Here is an 18166-nt window from a genome sequence, read left to right on the forward strand (position 1 = left end):
TTTCTGTAAAAAGAAAATTTCAGTTTTTATTATATATAACAATACCCCATAATAGGATTTTTTTGTGCAAAATGGTCTACGTCCCTAGTAAACATGCAACGAGCATAAGAAAATCAGCCACCATGTAAGCGAGTGCAATAGGAAGCAATGAAGAAATTCGACATTATTTGTAAACGTATGATTGGAGCACAGGTGTCAAACTCCAGTCCTGGAGTGCCGGTATCCTGCAGGTTTTCCGGTTTTCTCTCCCCGACACCGCTGATTCAAAGGATAAGCTTGTTAGCAAAGTGCGGGAGCTTGAAAATGATCCTAATCATTTGAAACCCGAAACCTTGCAGAAAACCGGCTCTCGAGGACAGGAGTTTGACACTGTGGATTAGGGTGAATTTCAAACTCCCGTTGAGCTTGCTGATGTGCTCATCATTTGAATCGAGTGCGTCGGAAGGGAAAACGTGCAGGATACCGGCTCTCAAGGACCCGTGGTACATGAAAACGAAAGCGGTCTTGGAGATGCGGTCAAGCCTTCCTTGAAGAAGCGACTTTCCTGTTTTAGGCTGAAGGCTCAGCGATGACTTCCTCCTCTGCGTCGAGCGCTTTGTACGCCTCGAGGTCGTCAACTCTCTACAAACAGGAAGAAGAACCCACAGTGTACACGCGGAACAATATTTTCTCGATGGAGTAGCTGTGTGCTGGCCGAGGCGCGCAAACCCACAGAAGCCACACAGCGGTCATTTCATTCAAGCATGGAAATAGCTTTAATTGCATTTTTTTCTTCTTCTTCTTTGGAAGGACTCGTTGCGCGCCAGCGACAGGCTAGGACGGCGTTACCTGGCGCTCCTTGTCACGCCGCCTCAGCGTCCGGATGGCCAAGATGGAGGAGCTGAGCGCCAGGAAGAGCTGCGTCGCGGCCAACAGCAGAAGGACGCCGTTGAGGCCCCGCAGGAACATCTGCGGAGGCCGCGCGCGCGCACATTGACAAGCGCCTCAGGTGACCATCCCTACTAGCATCATTTTGTAACGTGAAAGGAATTATTGTAGCAAGTAATTGACTAGTTTCATGCCAAAATTCAATAAATACATGTACCATTTGACAATGAAATAAAAGTGTCTTTAATCCGGCCGAATACCGCAATCTACACGGAGCGCAGAAGGTCGGCGTGGGTCGGGCGCTAACCGACCCATTTTGGGAAGCAAATGTCGGAATTTCCTTACGAGCATCAAGTCGACGGCCTGCCAGCAGCGTTCTTCAAAATACTTCTCGTTGGGACTCTGCGCGGGCTTGGCGGTGCTCCACTCGTCGTATCTGGGCTCGCACACGTCCCAGATGTGGACCACGCCTATGTTGATGGCGCACATGACCAGATCGACCGCGGCGAACAACGCGCCGCACAGGTTCGCCGTGGCGTTGATCATCACCTTAAAAAAACAACATCATCTTTGGACTCATTCAACTGGATTACGAGTATTCTTTTGTGCCTCTATGAGATTTGGATTTGATTCTATAGAATAGAATAGCTTTGTTGTCATTGCATACTAAGGAAATTTAAACGATAGATAAATGAACATAGCATTCGCTTGATGAGCAATGAGTTGTCGATTTGTTTGGACAGCTCTAGCTCCTTCTCCACTTGACTACAAATCACACAAACAGACCATACAACAACACTGTACATCATATATACCCCCCCCCCCCCCTTCAAAAAGGGTAAGGGTTTTATATATCCATATTTGAATGCTCACCAAACATGGACTCGGGAACCTCTGAGACAAAATGCAGACGGTGCCGAAAACGACAAACTGTAGGAGAAGCACATCAACACTGTTAATATCTTTATCACATTCATTCTCATCACAAAAGTCAAACACTTTTTTTGATTACAAGTCCAATCAAGTCATCCTACCACCAGGGGGCAACGTTTCCCACATGACAAAAGCCTCAGCTTTTCTCGCCTTAATAGAAGCTTTCCTGCAACAGTTAGTTCTTGGATCAAAGCCTTTTGTCAACTACAAGTCCCACAATGCATAGCAAGAACTTTGCGTTGTTGGCGTCAGGCTAAGCAACTCCATGAAATCAATGAAAGGCTTGCAGAGGTTGTCTGCTAGCACCCCCGGTGATTTGGGGGTCTCGACACAAGAATTTCTATTGCACCCTGTTTGCGAGTTGCCGTTGAAAGGATTCGTGCAAAATTTGGGGGAATTGCAGGATAAAACGTGGGGTTTTCAATATGTCCAAGATGAACAGTATTTCCAATTTTGAATGGCAATAAATAACCCCGACATGGGCTAAATTGGACACCGATAGGGGCGTACCTCTCTATGTCTCGTTTGCAAGCATTTAGAAGGGACGGCAAATTGAAAGTCGGTATGTTTTGACAATCTATGCAATATTTTAGCCTCCAAGTGTTTTTTGTATGAGTTTCCTTTGATGCTATATATGAAAACCATCTAAAAGCCCGATTTGGGTCAAAATTTCCCCCAGGGATTAAAGATCAAAAAAAAGTGTCAGGAATGATTGCGTGCGCTTACCACTGGCCCCATCCACAAGGAGAACAAATTGATGTCCATGTACCACCAGGGCTCTACATAACCACCGAACATGGGGAGGACGCCGATGGCGATGGTGAGCAAGCCCATGGTGATCTGCAGAGCCTACAATCAGAAACCCCAGCGGGTGTCACTCTTGTCCCAAAAGTTACCTGTCGCATCTGTCTAGCGTTAGCTTCCCAGCTCACCCCAAGAATGGCTTGAGAGGAGCCCACGGCGGCCCTCATGCGCCGCGACACGGTACAGCACGAGGGGCTGTAGCACAGCTCCTTGACCACTTGGCACAAAGGAGGACAGCTACTTTTGGGGTTGGACGTCAGCGTCAAGACGGTGACTCCCGGGGCCCTGGTGATGCTGATCGGCATCCTGCTGTAAGGAGAAAACGCAACGCGCTCGAGACCGGCGAATTCTTGAAACTTTTTCATGATGATGAAACATTTTGGACAGTTCCATTCCGTGGTTGACTATTTCATGATGATGAAACATTTTGGACAGTTCCATTCCGTGGTTGACTATTTCATTCATACAAATGGTCACAGGAGTAAATCGAATGTATGGAATTACAAGATTTGCATTCGCCATTAATAAATAATGGTAGGCCTACTCGGATTAGTCAGGTTACGTGTACAAACTCGGGAGAACAAAAAACAAACAAACAAAGCTAGTCGCTTGTGTAAGAATCGGCATCTTATAAATCGGAATAATACTAGCATTTTTCGACTGGAGCGACGAACTTCGAAGAATACTGTATGTCGCTTGAATTTGAAATGAGATCGGGTCAGAAACCTAACAAATCGCAAAGATCGCTTTCTGGTTAAAACAGGTCCGCAAATCGGAAATGGCAATTTATTATTATCATTTTGATTACTTACAAATGTCGATGGAAATGGGGAAATACAAAGTGCGCAACAACGTTGACTGCCCTGCCCCACGCCGAACAAATCAGTTTGGTCAATGACGTTTAACCCCTTGCAACCCCCTGCAAACTCACTTGGATGAAGTCTCTCTCACAAGTATTTACTCAACGTGCCCTGAGAAAAGCTTATTCGGGCTTTGTAACCACTACAAATGCATTTAACGCCGTAAGTTGCGGATAAACGTGTATTTTGGTTGTGGTTGACTTGCGCTCTAGTTTGGAAAATACAATCCCCATGACGCATTGCGCAATCGTACCCGGAAGTGGAATCACTGTCAGCTGTGTCACTACTTCCGGTATCACCATCTACAACAGGAGTGGACTACATGTCGCAACAGTAAGAGAAAACGCTTCACGTGTGGGACACGTTTTCAACTTTTAAACACTATCACTAATACAAAGGTCTGTGAATATGTATCGAAACCTACTTTAAATCACATTGCAAAAGTGTCATTTGTCGTTGACTTCGTCAAAAAATAAACCCTTCATTTTGTCGCGTTGGTAGCTCGCCTTTTTGCTCGCGTTTATTTATTTATTTTGTATATTTTGTATTTTTAGTCAAGATGACTTCCCAAGAGATACGGCTGTGCGGGCTTCTGCTTCAGGAGCACTTTGGAGAAGTGGTGGAGAAAGTGGCCACATGTCTGCTCAGAGGTGGAGCGCAGACTCTCAGGAGCATCCTTCAAGAAACTGGCGTCTCTCTGGACTTGGTAAACAATCATTACTTGGATTTGGATTTCTAAATCTCACTCCGTATCTGCAGGGCGTGTCTGTGTCATCTCAGCTGACTTTGAGCGAGAGGGGTCATTTTAGGAATCTGATCTGATGGGATCTCACGTTAATTCAGGAAATGTGATGTTTTTTATTCCGGGTTTAGGAAAATTCTACCAAAACGGCAGCCACTCCCCAAATTGACCCTATTATATGTCTATGCTGAAATTGTCTGTGATTGGCTGGCGACCGTTCCAGGGTATTCCCCGCCTCCCGCCCAAAATCAGGATTCAAAAATGGCCGCGCGGCAACTTTTCGTTGTGCCGGCAGGTGAAAAAGTCGCTGTGCGTGCTGGTGCAACACGGAATGTGCTCGTTCAGCCCCGGCCGCAAAGGACGCGGCGGCCCCGGGGGCCCCGGCGGCCCCAGCGAGTATCGCGCCAGCTGCCAGCTCATCCTCAAGATCCTGCGCTACCCGCGCTACATCTACACGGCCAAGACGCTCTACGGCGATACCGGCGAGCTCATCGTGGAGGAGATGCTGCAGAGAGGGCGCGTCGCCATGAGCGACGTGGTTAAAGCCGTCGCCGATCGTCTCACGCAGACCATGGAGGGTCAGTAACGGCAAAATACACCGACATACTGTACATACTCGAATGGATATCGGCTGACCGATTCATCCTTCTTTTCAGTAATCCATTGCTTGTCTAATCCGTGGAATATTTTTTTCATCCATGTGCCCCCGAATCAGAGCAAAACATTTTTGAATGGAAAAAGAAAAATAGGCTTAGAACTGAGTGCTGTGAGACACCAGCCGTGTCTGATTTGATCACATTTGGGACTACATTTGAAATCTTATCCTTACCCTGTAAGAAAAAAAAAAAACATTCATTTAGATTGAGATAACATATTACAAGCAACATTATTGCTTAAATATCAGTTAAATGACTCCCTTAATATTGATACATTTGATTTACCTGAAGTAGCTTTGAATAGAAAACAAAAGGGAATAAACGCCAAAAAACCAAAAAACATTTCAAATGTGAAAATACTACCAATGAAAATGAATTGACATATATCAAAGATGAATTGAACCCCTGGGTCTCCGGGGAGTTTTCACTCACCTGGCCTCATTATCACCCAACTGACTGACTTTGAAAGGCTCATAACATTGTCAAATATAACTTGTACTTTCAACCCCTCAAAATATTCAGTGACATCAGCCCCCGTCCATGATATTTTCCAGGGCTCTTTTGTTTTGAACAACTTTCATTTTGTGAGAGAAAAAAAATGTTACCAGCTATTCAATGCTGCATCTTTCACAGGCAGGAATATGCGGATATAATGCTATGCATTGCAAAGCTTTTCTGCAACGTTTAGTTCTGGAATCAAAGGCTTTTGTCAACTACAAGTCCCACAATGCAAAGCAAGACGTTTGCCTCGGGGAGTCAGGCCAAACCACTCGATGAAGTCATTGGAAGGCTCGCAAATGTGAAGTTGCGGTCATAGTCGCGCAAACTCCTTGTATTTCAAATTCCTTGCACTCGCAAGTTTTCAATTGGTAAACGCGACACAGTTTCGAGTGGTACTCATACGAATAGTTGAACGCGCATACGTCTTACTCCATACTCCTTCTCGTATCCCCATTTGAGAAGCGCAATTCCGATGCGCCTTAAAAAAAGAAGAGCCCCAATTGTTTTGTCGCGACAGAGGGCCAGAGCATGGAGTACAAGGACGTGTCGGAGGCCTTTGCCAAACTGGTGGAGACTCATTTTCTTCAACGCTGCCCCCCACCGGCGAGCAAAGCCGCGACGGACTCCCCGGAAGCTCCCGCCGGCGCCGAGCCGCCGGCTCCCGAGAGTTTCGCCGACTGCTACGCCGTGCCGCACGTGACGCTGGTGGGGAGAGGCAAGAGGCAGCTGGAGGACGGCGAGGAGCAGAGCCTGGCCAAGAGGGCCAGGACCGACTCGGCGGTGGGCGCTAAACCTTTTTCCGCGCGTACTCGGAGAAATTACGATCCGATCGTATGATAGGCTTAGCCGCGCATGTTGGAAGAATGCCGTCCCATTCTGGCGGGGTCAAACATGAAGAGTTTGTGATTTGGAGCACCCTGGCACTTTCGTTCAGCCTCACGGCGACGAGGGCATCTACTGGCAAGTCAACTTTGAGCGCTTCCACCTGCACTTTCGAGACCAGACCATCGTCGCCGCCGTGGCCAGCAAGCTGGACCAGGTGGAGCGTCCGCATCTTGACGCGCGTGGCCCCGCCGGGCTCCCGCGCCAACGCGGCCGTCTTTTTGCCCCGGGCAGACCGGCGGCGAGATCGTGCGGACCATGCTGAGGATGAGCGAGGTGACCACCTCGCCTTCGGCCGCCTTCACCAAGCCGCTGTCGGCCAACGAGATCTTCAGGGCCCTGCCGCCTGCCTACAACATCCCCAGACAAGTGCTGGACCAGTACCTCTCCCTGCTGGTGGATGACCCCGTAGGACCTCCTCTTTGTCCAGTATCACCATCCGTCCGTTCGTCCGCCGTCCATCCATCCCTTTCTTTTCTAATTTTTTTTAGATCGAGGTTGTCGGCAAAGCTGGCGAGAGCGGAGGCGGGATGTACGTTGTCAGTATCTTTAAAAAAAGATTTGTTGCCCTGAGAAGAAGTGGCCCACCAAGACATAAATGATTTCCTTGACCGCTGTGTCAGATCTGCACCGAGTTCTTTGCAACCTGGCGCGGGCCACTCTGGAGTCTGTGGTGCAGGAGAGGTGCGCTCTCGTCTGAAGCCGTCCACCGGACCCCACCCGCAATGTGACCCTTCGTTCCATCCCAATAGATTTGGGTCGCGATCTGCGCGCATTTTCCGCCTGTTGCTGAAGAAGAAACACCTGGAACAGAAGCAGGTGGAGGATTTTGCCATGATTCCCGCCAAGGAGGCCAAAGACATGCTCTACACGCTTCTCTCGCAGAACCTGGTCCAGCTGCAGGTACGGCCAACTTCTCCTCATTCAGCTGACTTTTACGGGCTTTGAAAGGGTCATAACTTCATCAAATACGTTTTACTTTCAACCCCCAGCCGTTAGTGATGAAATTCAAGTTGGAAGATTTTATATGACATAATTAGAGTATTATGACTTTTGAAGACTTGCATTTTGGGAGTCCAGGCTAAGCCAATCAACAAAGCCTTTCAAACGCTGAAACGTTTCACGAGTTGGTCGCCGGCGCCACCCGGTGGTTTGGAGGCGTCAACAGAAATGTCACCCCGTTCTCGAATCGCCGTTGAAAGTATTCATGCGCAATAATTATTATTATTCACAATGCATCTGCGCCGGCCTCCAAAAATCCATATCCGTCAGGCCCTGTCAGTTTGGAGCTTTGTGCTGGTAGAGCCCCGGTTGGCGCCCGAGTCTGGATGCTACGCGTTTTTTCTGTTTTTGCCAGGAAATCCCAAAGACTCCAGACTTCGCTCCGTCTCGGACTTTTTATCTCTACACGGTCAACCAGCTCTCCACTGCCAGGATGCTGCTGCAGAACTGCTACAAGGTAAAACTCCTCAGCCCCGAGAGCAAAAAACGGAACTCCTCGACCGAATACGAGAAAACGTTTTGAAAAATTAGAAAAAATTCTTTTGTTTTACGTAAAGGAAAACAATCTGCCGATGGGGTTCGAATTATAGTCTTGCCAAGAAAAGCGAATTCCAGACTTTTTTTGCTTCGTGTTTTGAAGAACAATTTGTTCAAAAACCAAGAGATTTTTCACTTAAGCAAGTTGCAACTAAACTTAAGCAAATAGTTCTCTGTATCAGGTCAAATGGACTTGCATTTACATAGCACTTTTCTAATTTGGTACTCTTATTTACACTGATCATCTACTGATAACTAAACATTAGGAGCAACTGAGTGTTGAGTGTCTTGCTCAAGGACACCTTGACAGGACACTGACGTTTAAGAAAGTGGATGCAGTTTTGTCGGCATGCCACTAGGGGAAGCTGCCGCTCGTGCCGCACAGAATGTCTATCTGAAATTTGCTGTCAGTTAGTTCATAGAGCATAAGGACAAGTGTTCATTTTTCTCCGGTTTGTGGAGGTAGCAAAATGTGAGCAAGTTTCCCGGAGCGTGAGGCTTCTGTACGCGTCCGAACGAAGTCTTTTGAACTTTTGTGTATGGGCAGACGGTGGGCAACCTCATCCAGCGGCGTCTTTTTGAGACCTCCAACAGCAAGTGAGTGCTCGCGCGGCGCGGCGCGGATCGCGGGGCGGCCATCTCAAGCTGGGCCTCGCGTACCGGCCAGGCGTCTGCTGGAGAAGTCCCAGCGCATCGAGGCCATCCTGGCGTCCCTGCAGGCCGGCGGGGCCGAGCCCGAGCAGCTGACGGAGGTGGAGGAGATGATCACGGCCCCGGAGAAGCAGCAGCTGGAGTCCCTGCGCCTTCACGTCAACAAGTAGGCTCGCCGCCGGCGACCCGGCCTCCCGCCCGCGCCCGCCCTGACGCCCCGTCCTTCCCGCGCCCGGCCAAGGTTGGACTCGGCCGAGAACCAGGTGGACGAGACCGTCTTCCTGCTGGAGTCGTACATCCTCACCACCGCCTCCCCGTCGGCAAGCTGAGTAAAGTCTCATACTCCTTACGCAGCGCAATCGTCATTTTATACTTGATTTGAGGCCCTTGCCCACCTGACAAGAATCAAATCAAATTTGAAGGAATTTTTCTTTTCTTTTCTAGGATTCCAAAAACAAACAAACCCAAAATAAGCAGGGGTGCACAAACACTTTTGCCTGAATGATTTTTCTTGACTTGACATAATGACTACTGGTGTTGCTATGTCAAAAGTCAACATATCGAATGTATAGCGGAGGTCCCCAACCCGGTACGGGGCCGCATGGGCCGCACCCCAAATGATGCTGGGAGGGATTTAGTTTATGCTTGAACAGTTCATCCGTTTGTGCTCTGTTTGGCTTGATCAGAGTTTTTTGGCGCCACCTCTGCTCGCTGTTGATTTGACATTTTGTAGTGAGGAAGGACGGTGCGGCTTCATCATTCACTGGTGGATCGCGATGGCGCATTGAGCATGACCAAGATTGACTTTTTGCTAAACTAATGAAAAATACTGCGTTTTATTGCATACAACAATACGTACATGAATTTTAGGCATTTGACTCTTTTCCAATACAATTTTATTTTGTAGTTCAACTGTACAGAGAAAAAGGAAAAGAAAAACCTGGGTTGTTTACCTAATTACTCGTGGTGAGAATGTTCGATCGCCATTATCTTTGCATTGTGTATTGTGTTAACGTGTATGAAAAACAAATAAATGACCCAATTTTTGCTAATATGGCCGATGATCTGGTACCTGCTAGCATATCGCATCTATATACTGTATATATGTATCTGTCACTACCAATTACCCATCGGTTATTTGAAAGAGTGAGCTCCTTGCAGTGGAAATGCATCCCCGAATGCTCTTATCAGACAACAATTTTTGATGTAAATCATATTTGGAAAGCAAAATAACACAAAAGCCTCTTCGTGCTTCATTCTAAACGTTACTTTTAACTTTTTGTATTTCAGATTGTGTACAGTAAGACTTTTGGTTCATGAAAGCAGGACTCAGAAAGGGAGCGCAAACAAAGAAATGGGCAATAAAGGCAGCTGTGAATGACAAGTGGTGAGTTGAAGCGGCACAGTTTATTCAGCCAACTCAACGTATTTCTCCACCGCTTGGTGGCAAAGGAAAGTGACTATTGTCACGTCGATTATGAAGGGTTTGCAGTTGGTTCTCAGCAGCAAGACAGGAGACAAACATGACAAAAAATATCTTTCATCGGTTTTAATTTATTTAGGAATCATCATCATCATTTTGGAGAAGGAGTGATTGTTTGAAATATAAAACTGAGCCCAAGTCTATTAAATAGGAAAATCATTTGATAACGCTTCTTAATGTAGAAAAAAAAAAAAAAAGACTATTTACACAAGTGCTCCCAAAGTAGCCTGCGGCAAGCGGGGACCGGAGTGCATTTGGGTCAAACCTCGCTTTGGCCGTCGGGGGACCCCCGCTCGGAGGCGGAACCGTGAGCCGGGCCTCGCCTTCAGTCCTTCAGTCCTTCAGTCCTTCAGTCCTTCAGTCCTCGCCTTCAGTCCTCTTGGTTCTCATCTTCTCTGTGCTTGCGTGCAAAGAAACCCAGCTGCGCACAGCAAATGACGGCACCGGTTGACGTGAGAAACGTTCAAATTAATTTCACATGAAATTCCACCTAAATGAGCCCGACCGAGGCAGGCTGAAATTGCCATCTGCGGGGTGTAGCTCTCCACCTCACGTTTTAAGAATCTACAGAATGCCATAGTGTAGCCTCCCGGTGTTTTTTTTTGATTGAAACGTCAGACGTCCCGGGCAGGCGTGCTCACCTTCCATAGTATGAAGATGATGAGCGCCAGGAGCAGCAAGCCCCCGATGATGCTCCCGATGAGAATCCACAAGGAGATGGGAATGGCTCTCCCCTTCAGGACCTCCAGCACGGTCTTGAAGCCAGCCCGCGTCAATTCGAGAAAGTTGCGGCGCTGCGCGTAACGCCGCGCGCCGCCCTTACCTCTCGCCACACGTTTGCCGTTGCCAGGGTGATGAGGTTGCTCTGGTGAGGCGCTATCTGATACAGGCCCACGATCCTCGCGGACTTGTACTTGGCCTGCCCACAAAAAGAACCTCAATTGCATGATGGCCTAGAAAGAATCTCTCAGAGTGGCCTTGCCTTGCAAAATCCATCCAAAAAACAAAACAAAACTGTAAAATGATGTAGTTCAGGCAGGCAAGATGGGAAAATAACTTTAACATTTGTTTCTCTAGAAAGAGTTAAGTGTAGAATGGAGTGTATTCAAATGCAAACATGATTTATTGCACTTAAGTTTTTTCTCGAGTAATTTTTTAAAAATTTCTACAGATACCTTTCGATAAAAAATTAGTTTTTTAATTCAGATAAAATATCTTGCTACTTTTTTGCGCGTGTCTGTTTTGCTTGCTTCTTTTTTCTTGCCCGCTCTTTTTAATTGTTTGCTTGTTTTTCCCTGTGTGCTTCTTTTTTCTTTCATGCTTCTTTTTTCTTGCACGCTCTTTTTATTGTTCGCTTCATTCATCTTCTGTCCGTATTCTTTCTTTGTCTTCTCGTTTGTGTCATTTTTCTTGTTTGCTTTTTTTATTTCCTGCTTTTTTTGTGTGTGCTCTTTTTTTATTTGATTTTTTTTTTTTTAGTATTTAGTAGTTTTAGTGTTATTTGCACTTTAGGGCCATTGTATGTCATTGCCGTACGCTGCATTGGCACCAAATCAACCTCCAAACGACAGACTCCTAAAATAAAAAAATGAAAAAAGAGTTTATCTGGGCTTGGGGCCAGCAGTTGATCGGTCATCTTGTGTCATCTTTGCCTTTGAAGGGATCCTTAAAAAAAGATCTGCTTTCCCTTAGCAGAGTGAGCAGATATGATACTGAAAAATAAACAAGCCAACAGTCTGGTGATGTCACGCTTTAAAAAAAAAAAAAAAATCCAACACCCACTGCTTGGTGGAGTTTTAGTGGTCAGCGCACAGCATTTATTTGGCTCGTCAAATTCCGTTACGAGAAACTTCTCTCTTTGCCGGTTACAGTCAATGGCAAAAATAGGCCTGTCTTGTGCTATGAATGCTTTGTGCTATGAATGTTTTGTGTTCTCATGCGTGTTGACAACCCGCATTTATTTTTTTTTAATTTGATGTGGAGAACTGTTTTCCGAATGTTGCATTTTCAGTCATTTAAACCTGTCTTTCCCATAGCCAAAAACATCAGAAAAAAACCTTACAGCTCTGCGTCCGATCAAAATGTATACAATCCAAATTGAAATCAAGCTAATATTGTTCCGATTTACTCACAAGCCGACGTCCTTAAATGGGGGAAGTTTTGGGGCCGCTTGAGTGAAACTGAATCATTGGGCTAAGGGACACCGTGCCCAAGGTTCAAAACACTTTCGTGCCACAAACAAGCGTCTACAAAGCGCTCACCTGTCGGAAAAAGTCATCATGGACCCTGCGACTAAGGCGGATGACCTCAGATTGACCTTTCAGGAGCTGCTGGACTTGGCACGTAACCTCGACGCACCATGACCTGCTGCAGTTCTGCGGGAAGGTTCCAACGCAAAAGCGTTTTTTTTTGGACGGCTTGCCCGGCCAACGCACGCTGGTCGCCAGCGCCTCACCAGCACGTCGTTCTCCATCATGTCTTCCGGGTGGAGGGGCCGCACGTCTCTCTGCCGGCTCTTCAGCTGGCCCGGCTCGCTCGTGACGCTGCAGTTCACGGCCGTGGCCTGGGAAACCGCTCGAGCGTGTTACGCGGAAAGCCGGGGAGGGACGACGATGGACGACTCACGTTATGCGAGGAGATGTCTGTCACAGTCATGAAGATCCGGTCTCCTGCGGCCACTGAAGGCAGGAGCAGCCTCAACTCCAGATGAGTAACAGGGTAGCAGCCCAGGTTCTGGAGCTACCAAAAAAAAAAAAAAAAAAATGTTCCCCTACTTGGTAAAGTCAGGAGGCCCCAGGTAGTCCTCAGGCGGTCCCAGACCGTTCCGCTACTTGCTAAGTCAGGAGGCCCCCGGTGGTCCCCGGACTATTCTACCCATTTGAGCATACCCGGAACACCTCACCAGGGAGGCGTTCGGAAGGCACCCCAACCAGATGGAGGATGGAGATGGAGGAGAACAAGCTCTACTCTGAGTCCCTCCCGGATGACCGAGCTTCTCACCCTATCTCTAAGGGAGAGCCCGGAAAAACTGCTAAGGATCCCCATTTCGGCAGCTTGTATTCGGGATCGTGTCTTTTGGTCACGACCCAGGGCTCCAGACCAAAAAGTGAGGGTCGGAATGTAGACTCAAAAGGCTCGGCTCCTTCTTCACCATGCCGAACCAGCACGCACGGAATCAAGTGGACTTGAGAAGGCCGAGCTGGCAGAGGTTTCCTGAGGTACCTTAAAATGCGTGTAGAATTCTGGCCCAATGGCTTCTGACACAGTCCGCGTGGGATGCACTTCATATCGGTTTAAATTGGAGTCACTGCAGGAGAAAAATGCTCATAAAGCCCCGAGATCCAAAAGGAGGCCACAAGACAGCTCACGGCGCATCCTTTCACCTGCTGACAAACAGGTCGGGCTCATACTGGACAAAGGTCTGCAGCTGAACAACGTTGTCCCCTAAAGTGTCGGCTCGTTCCACGCTATCGCTGGCTACGTTCAACTTCATTTGGATGCGACTGTGCAGGGTGGCGCAGCTGAATTCAAATTCCAGCATGAAGTTCACCTTTGATTTAGGTAGGGGAGAGGAAAAGAGTCAAACCCGGACGGAGTGGGCTACGTGATACCGTTGTTTCCGGGGGTACCTTGGACTGGGAGCGGAAGACCGGGTAGCTGACGTTACACGAGTGGCTGTTGGAGCCCAGGCCCGTACACTCCATCTTGAAATTGCCGTCCTCCTACAAACAAAATAACACTCAGCCACGCGGGGAGGAAATCCAAACGATGGCCAGCCCCAAATATTCCCCCAAAACGTAGCGATGCCGCCAGGTCTCACCCGAATACTGAGGCTGGAGAAGTGCAGGTTGCGTGAATAGTGCAGCGTCAGGCTGGTGTTGTAGGCGTTTTCCAGCCTGTTCTCCAGTTGGACCTCCACTGACATACGCCTACGAGGACTGCGGATCACATACGGTTTCTGTCTGTGGAGGAAAGGGCAGAACCTTGACTCTACGGAACTTCAACGTTCCGGTTGTGTTTTTACTCAACCTTACCTGGTCCCAGAGATGTCCATTTGGGCCTGGAGCACCAAATCGGTGGTGCACACGTCATCCTCCCCGCAGTCTTTAAAGAAGGGGATCTGCTCCGGGACATATGGAAAGAACATCATGCTCTGCCGAGGGAAAACAGGAACTGCGAGGCGACTAATTTTCACTCACATATTTCTTGACCGACGTGGGCCAGCCCTCGTCCAAGACGGGACCGCTTTCCGTGTTGTTGATCTTGAAGCGCAGCGAGAAGCTGATGGGACGGATGTAGTCCGCCGTGTCCTATCCACGACAAGCGCATTAGGGGTACGGATGAAAATGAGAACGCGAGTCGCTCGCGGCTTGTGTACGTCGGCCCTAAACGCTCACATAGACGTGGAAGGGCAGTTTGTAGCACAGAGTCTGTCCTGTGTGAGCTCGCACCGCCAGCTGGGTCAACCTATGGGAGCTGTCGTCAAACAGCGCCCGGGCCGACAACTTCCTGTCATCCAACATCGCCGCTACCCACAGGTCTGCGGAAGAGATCCGGCCATCAGTCCGAGAGGAGGACGGGGCCGACGACGGGGCCGACGACGGGGCCGACGACGGGGCCGACGACGGGGCCGACGACGGGGCCGACGACGGGGCCGACGACGGGGAAGCCACGTACCGAAGCCGTTGGCGCCGGGCCCGGGGGAGCGCGAAACAGCCGCGAAACAGGCGGTGGCTTCGAGGCAGGCGGATTCTCGCCCGCCGCGCTGGCACGTCTTTTGGATGACGTTGATGGAGTGTGGCTGGAAGGACAGACTGACGTTGATCTGCACGATGCTTCGAGATCTTCCCGACAGAAAGGATTAAAAACACGACAGTGAGATACCGTCCTGATTTTAGGTCATCGCAAGCCTTGTCTGAACGACCTCCGGAAACGGGGTCCCGCTTAGGATTTAGCCATTTGAATCTTGGACAACTGAATCGTATGACTTGGTGGAGCTGAGTGAAGTGAAACATCGGCGTTCTACCGCAAACTTTTTCAAGCTTCTAGCACTCGGTAAACTGACCGCAAGCCCAGCAAAGCAAGCCATATATGGCAGATTTTGGTCAGGATCTTTTAATCTGAGGATCTTTTCATTCTTTCTTTAGTCCGAGCATCCACAACGACATGAATCCTTGAACTAGGTAATAGCCTTCTTTCGGACGGACAGGCCAACAGTCCCCGGTTTCTTCGGCTCACCTGAGCAGGACAGCGCCGCCGTGGGCTCCCACCGCCAAATCGATCAGCCCGTCTCCGTCCAAGTCCAACCTGGCGCCGACGCTTCGGCCAAAATACTTCAAGGACGGGGACACTGACATCCCAGAAATACGCTGCAAGTCAAAAAAAAAATCGCTGCGATTGTATTCTGGAGGATCTGTGTGAGTCCATCAGCGATGAAGACTAGACAGTACCTGCTTGTAGTTGTGATTGATGTAAATATTTTGGCCGTGGTAAACGTACACAGCCCCGCGGTGGTCATCTTCCAACGGGGCGCCCACCAGTAGGTCGGTGAAGCCGTCGTGGTTGAGGTCCGACGCGACGGCCATGGCGTAGCCAAACCTGGCGTCTTGCGATTTTTCGTCTGATTTCAGCGTACCGTTTGAGACAAACACCTCCTCCTAAGAGAGACGCGAGAACATGAAATACTTGATTCGGCCTACCGATCGGCCACAAGAAAAAAGGCCTGATCGTCTAGCCGGCATGCAGCACTTTATACAATGTGCGGGTTGCCTCCGCAGTCAAGTCAAGGTCCGGCCGCCAGATCTGGCCTAACACCCTGCTATAGGGCATAGTCGTCAAACTCCAGTCCTCGAGGGCCGGTATCCGGCATGTTTTCCGTTTTTTTTCTCTCCAACACACCTGATTCAAATGATCAACTTATTAGTAATCTCTGCGGGAGCTTGAAAATGATCATTTGAATCAGGTGTGTTTGAGAGAAAGGGTTTGAAAACATGCGGGATACCGGCCCTTCGAGGACTGGAATGCAACACCTGTGCTACAGGGGGCAGTAAAAAGCGTCGACAGCATATGAACGACACTACGCTGTAACGGAAATGGAGAATTTCGATATTTTTACAGCAACATGTTGACAATAGCTTGTAGCCTGGAGCCGGGCGAACCTCGCCAACGCATCAAGCATACAACCGAGCTTTCCTCAGTCAACTGAGATAGGATCCGGCTCATGAGTACTTTACCCCGCTGAGAGTATAGATGTAGACTCTGCCGGCTTCCTTGTTCCCGGAGCCCAGGTACATGGGTGCCGCGACCAGGAGAACGTCGGTGATCCCGTCCCGGTCCACGTCCATCCCGCAAAGCTCGCTCCCGTAGTAGGAACCGATCTGGAGAGATGGATTCGTTCTTCGGGTTCCCTCGGGCCCTAGGCGTTGTCGCTCGGCCAGACCGGACGGAGTCGCACCTGTTCTCCGTTGAGGGCCTGAACGATGTCGACGCGGCCGTCGTCGCCGAGCTCGAACAGGATGACTTTGCCTTTGTGTTTGAAGCGCGGCGCGCCGGCCACGTAGAGCCGCTTCCAGTCGCCCACCAGCACCGATGACACCGTGTAGCCTGCGCCCAAAAATCCATCGGCCTCCTTGCGTCTCAACTCTACCACTTTTCGCTTTTTCTCCCAACTCTCGACCGGAAAGTTCAGAACGACCGTCTCAGCGCACGCGCGTGGATTGTCAAGATCCTGATGCTGGTCTGCGACGACTGGAGACCACAGAGAGACCCGAAGGTAATACCTGCACTTTTAGCCGATTTCATGCTTTTACAACATTTCTCATCTGGTTCTGCAGTTGGACTCATTGCTCGCTTTGGGCGAGCAAAGCTCTGGAAAGCCTCAAACAAGATTTGGAAAATGGGAATTTCTTCCCAATGTTTCTCGGCGCGCGACGAAGAAAACGTTTTGGTCCGGTTCTTTTGGCCCGTACCCGCACGCGGCCCTTAAAAGTACCCAGATAAGCGGCGTGATTCTTCAGCTCCAGAGGAAACTCGCTCTCGAAGGCCTCCCTGGTGGGCACGATCCTCCCGCCGGCGCCCTCCTTCAGCACGCCGCCGTCCCAGTCGTAGGCGCCCACCATCCCGAACAGAATCCCGTCCTGGATGCGAGCGGACGACCGGATCAGGACCGCCGCGTGCGTGCGTGCGTGCGTGCGTGCGTGCGTGCGTGCGTGCGCGAGGAAGGACGCGGACTCACATCCAGCACGTGCGTGGAGAAGCCGATCTGCGACATCTCCATGTGGAAGGAGCTCTGGTTTCCCAGCGTGCCTGAAAGGACGGTCAGCGCATTTTCATCCTCCGGTCGCTTGACATTTCCCCGTTTCCTCCCTTCCTCCTTTCTCCCTCGAGCTCCGCGGCAAAGCCGCGCCCTTTTCCTTTCCTCTTTTTCACGCCGTGTTTTCATATGTTAACGCGGTATGTTTTAGCATTTTCACTCGGCAGATTTGACATATTCGAATCGTTTTCACGTTTTAACATGTAGGCCGAGTTTGACATTACGATGTTTCGAATTTGGCTGATCAAAAGAATTGCTCGCGGTCCTTTTTGCCTAAATTCTGAATCGATTCGACTAGCTACGTAGCCGATGTGTGAATGTGTGCCATTTGTTCTGAATTCCACTTGTATCTCAAGGTATGTTGACGGCGGAGTTTATTGTCTCGCGCCAGGCAGACTGTCAGTTTAGATCAAAGGTTTGCGCGTTGGGTCGGCGCGCACCTTCGAGCGAGAAGATGCGGTCTCCCAGAGCGTCCACGATGTCGTTGAGCGCCGCCTCGTCGGTCACGTTGAAGAAGTACTTGTCGTCCGGGTCGCTGGCGATGTACTTGATCTCGTTGATGAAGGTGTCGGGGTCCTGCTGCCGTCGGTGGTAATGGCCCAGGACCTGACGCGTATCCCGTTTACAAGCATTTACAAGGGACGACATATGTTTTGACGATAAATGCAATAATTTAGCCCCCTAGTGTTTTTGTTCTCAATGTTTCTCTTTGATATCGCGCATCAAAAACATTGAGAAGCCCGAGTTGGGTCCAAATTTCCCCAGCGATTAATGGAGAACCAGTTTGCGCATTCTAAGGGCTGCAATTCACTTCATTGTGCCGCTCCTTGTGGCGTGCCCTCCTCGGCCACAGGGAGGCAGTATATATTAAGTCATGCCGACACAACTAAAGAATAGACTTCTACGGCACGACTACTTAGCAGGTTGCTGTAATAT

General features: G+C 49.3%; 3 protein-coding genes across 10 annotated transcripts in view; 1 reads left to right on the forward strand and 2 right to left on the reverse strand.

Moving 5' to 3' along the window:
• LOC148425955 (uncharacterized) lies at positions 1-3696 on the reverse strand. 2 transcript variants are annotated; one of them, XM_088409975.1, is made up of 7 exons: positions 3536-3696; positions 2733-2913; positions 2527-2649; positions 1741-1797; positions 1213-1416; positions 829-948; positions 1-621 (listed from the first exon to the last, which is right to left on the reverse strand). In XM_088409975.1, the coding sequence occupies exons 2-7, from the start codon at positions 2907-2909 to the stop codon at positions 550-552; spliced, it is 753 nt and encodes a 250-aa protein (XP_088266101.1). In that variant the 5' UTR covers positions 2910-2913; positions 3536-3696; the 3' UTR covers positions 1-549. The 2 variants fall into 2 exon arrangements, with proteins under 2 accessions (XP_088266101.1, XP_088266100.1); XM_088409974.1 differs by having other exon boundaries at positions 3417-3675.
• Positions 3640-18166, forward strand: part of polr3c (polymerase (RNA) III (DNA directed) polypeptide C) — a 23748-nt gene continuing 9221 nt past the window's right edge. For 5 of the 7 annotated variants that reach the window (XR_015865032.1, XR_015865031.1, XR_015865033.1 and 2 more), the window contains exons 1-14: positions 3731-3862; positions 4019-4170; positions 4502-4784; positions 5881-6143; positions 6298-6402; positions 6480-6653; positions 6737-6788; positions 6869-6929; positions 6998-7148; positions 7603-7704; positions 8332-8381; positions 8452-8601; positions 8677-8764; positions 9726-9822. Coding sequence is in view for 1 of the 7 variants with exons in the window: in XM_088409972.1 (XP_088266098.1) it covers positions 4024-4170; positions 4502-4784; positions 5881-6143; positions 6298-6402; positions 6480-6653; positions 6737-6788; positions 6869-6929; positions 6998-7148; positions 7603-7704; positions 8332-8381; positions 8452-8601; positions 8677-8764 (1626 nt within the window). In the remaining 6 variants the exon portion in view is untranslated. Of the gene's footprint in view, positions 3863-4018; positions 4171-4501; positions 4785-5880; positions 6144-6297; positions 6403-6479; positions 6654-6736; positions 6789-6868; positions 6930-6997; positions 7149-7602; positions 7705-8331; positions 8382-8451; positions 8602-8676; positions 9488-9725; positions 9823-18166 lie in introns of those variants that run through there. The other 2 variants (XR_015865034.1, XM_088409972.1) reach the window with 2 other exon arrangements.
• Positions 9974-18166, reverse strand: part of itga10 (integrin, alpha 10) — a 21374-nt gene continuing 13181 nt past the window's right edge. The window contains exons 9-29 of the mRNA XM_088409971.1: positions 17671-17836; positions 17153-17223; positions 16910-17054; positions 16373-16521; positions 16152-16295; positions 15369-15575; positions 15157-15287; positions 14596-14762; positions 14316-14458; positions 14118-14228; positions 13953-14038; positions 13739-13880; positions 13548-13640; positions 13302-13468; positions 13141-13225; positions 12544-12657; positions 12374-12481; positions 12180-12293; positions 10742-10837; positions 10560-10673; positions 9974-10339 (exon numbers count right to left, since the gene is read on the reverse strand). Of these exons, the coding sequence (XP_088266097.1) occupies positions 10289-10339; positions 10560-10673; positions 10742-10837; positions 12180-12293; positions 12374-12481; positions 12544-12657; positions 13141-13225; positions 13302-13468; positions 13548-13640; positions 13739-13880; positions 13953-14038; positions 14118-14228; positions 14316-14458; positions 14596-14762; positions 15157-15287; positions 15369-15575; positions 16152-16295; positions 16373-16521; positions 16910-17054; positions 17153-17223; positions 17671-17836 (2604 nt within the window). The 3' untranslated portion in view covers positions 9974-10288. The remainder of the gene's footprint in view (positions 10340-10559; positions 10674-10741; positions 10838-12179; positions 12294-12373; positions 12482-12543; positions 12658-13140; positions 13226-13301; positions 13469-13547; positions 13641-13738; positions 13881-13952; positions 14039-14117; positions 14229-14315; positions 14459-14595; positions 14763-15156; positions 15288-15368; positions 15576-16151; positions 16296-16372; positions 16522-16909; positions 17055-17152; positions 17224-17670; positions 17837-18166) is intronic.

Source organism: Hippichthys cyanospilos, chromosome 3 (assembly GCF_059441005.1).
Source record: "Hippichthys cyanospilos isolate Australia breed blue-spotted pipefish chromosome 3, RoL_Hcya_1.0, whole genome shotgun sequence".
Taxonomy (NCBI): Eukaryota; Metazoa; Chordata; class Actinopteri; order Syngnathiformes; family Syngnathidae; genus Hippichthys; species Hippichthys cyanospilos.

Excerpts from the sequence above, each read along its gene's own strand:
- LOC148425955 (XM_088409975.1), bottom strand. The coding sequence starts at position 2,909 with ATGCCGATCAGCATCACCAGGGCCCCGGGAGTCACCGTCTTGACGCTG. Across the intron at positions 1,798-2,526 it reads CCTTGTGGATGGGGCCAGTG|TTTGTCGTTTTCGGCACCGT; the intron begins GTAAGCGCACGC and ends CTTCTCCTACAG. Across the intron at positions 622-828 it reads GGCGTGACAAGGAGCGCCAG|AGAGTTGACGACCTCGAGGC; the intron begins GTAACGCCGTCC and ends TCCTGTTTGTAG.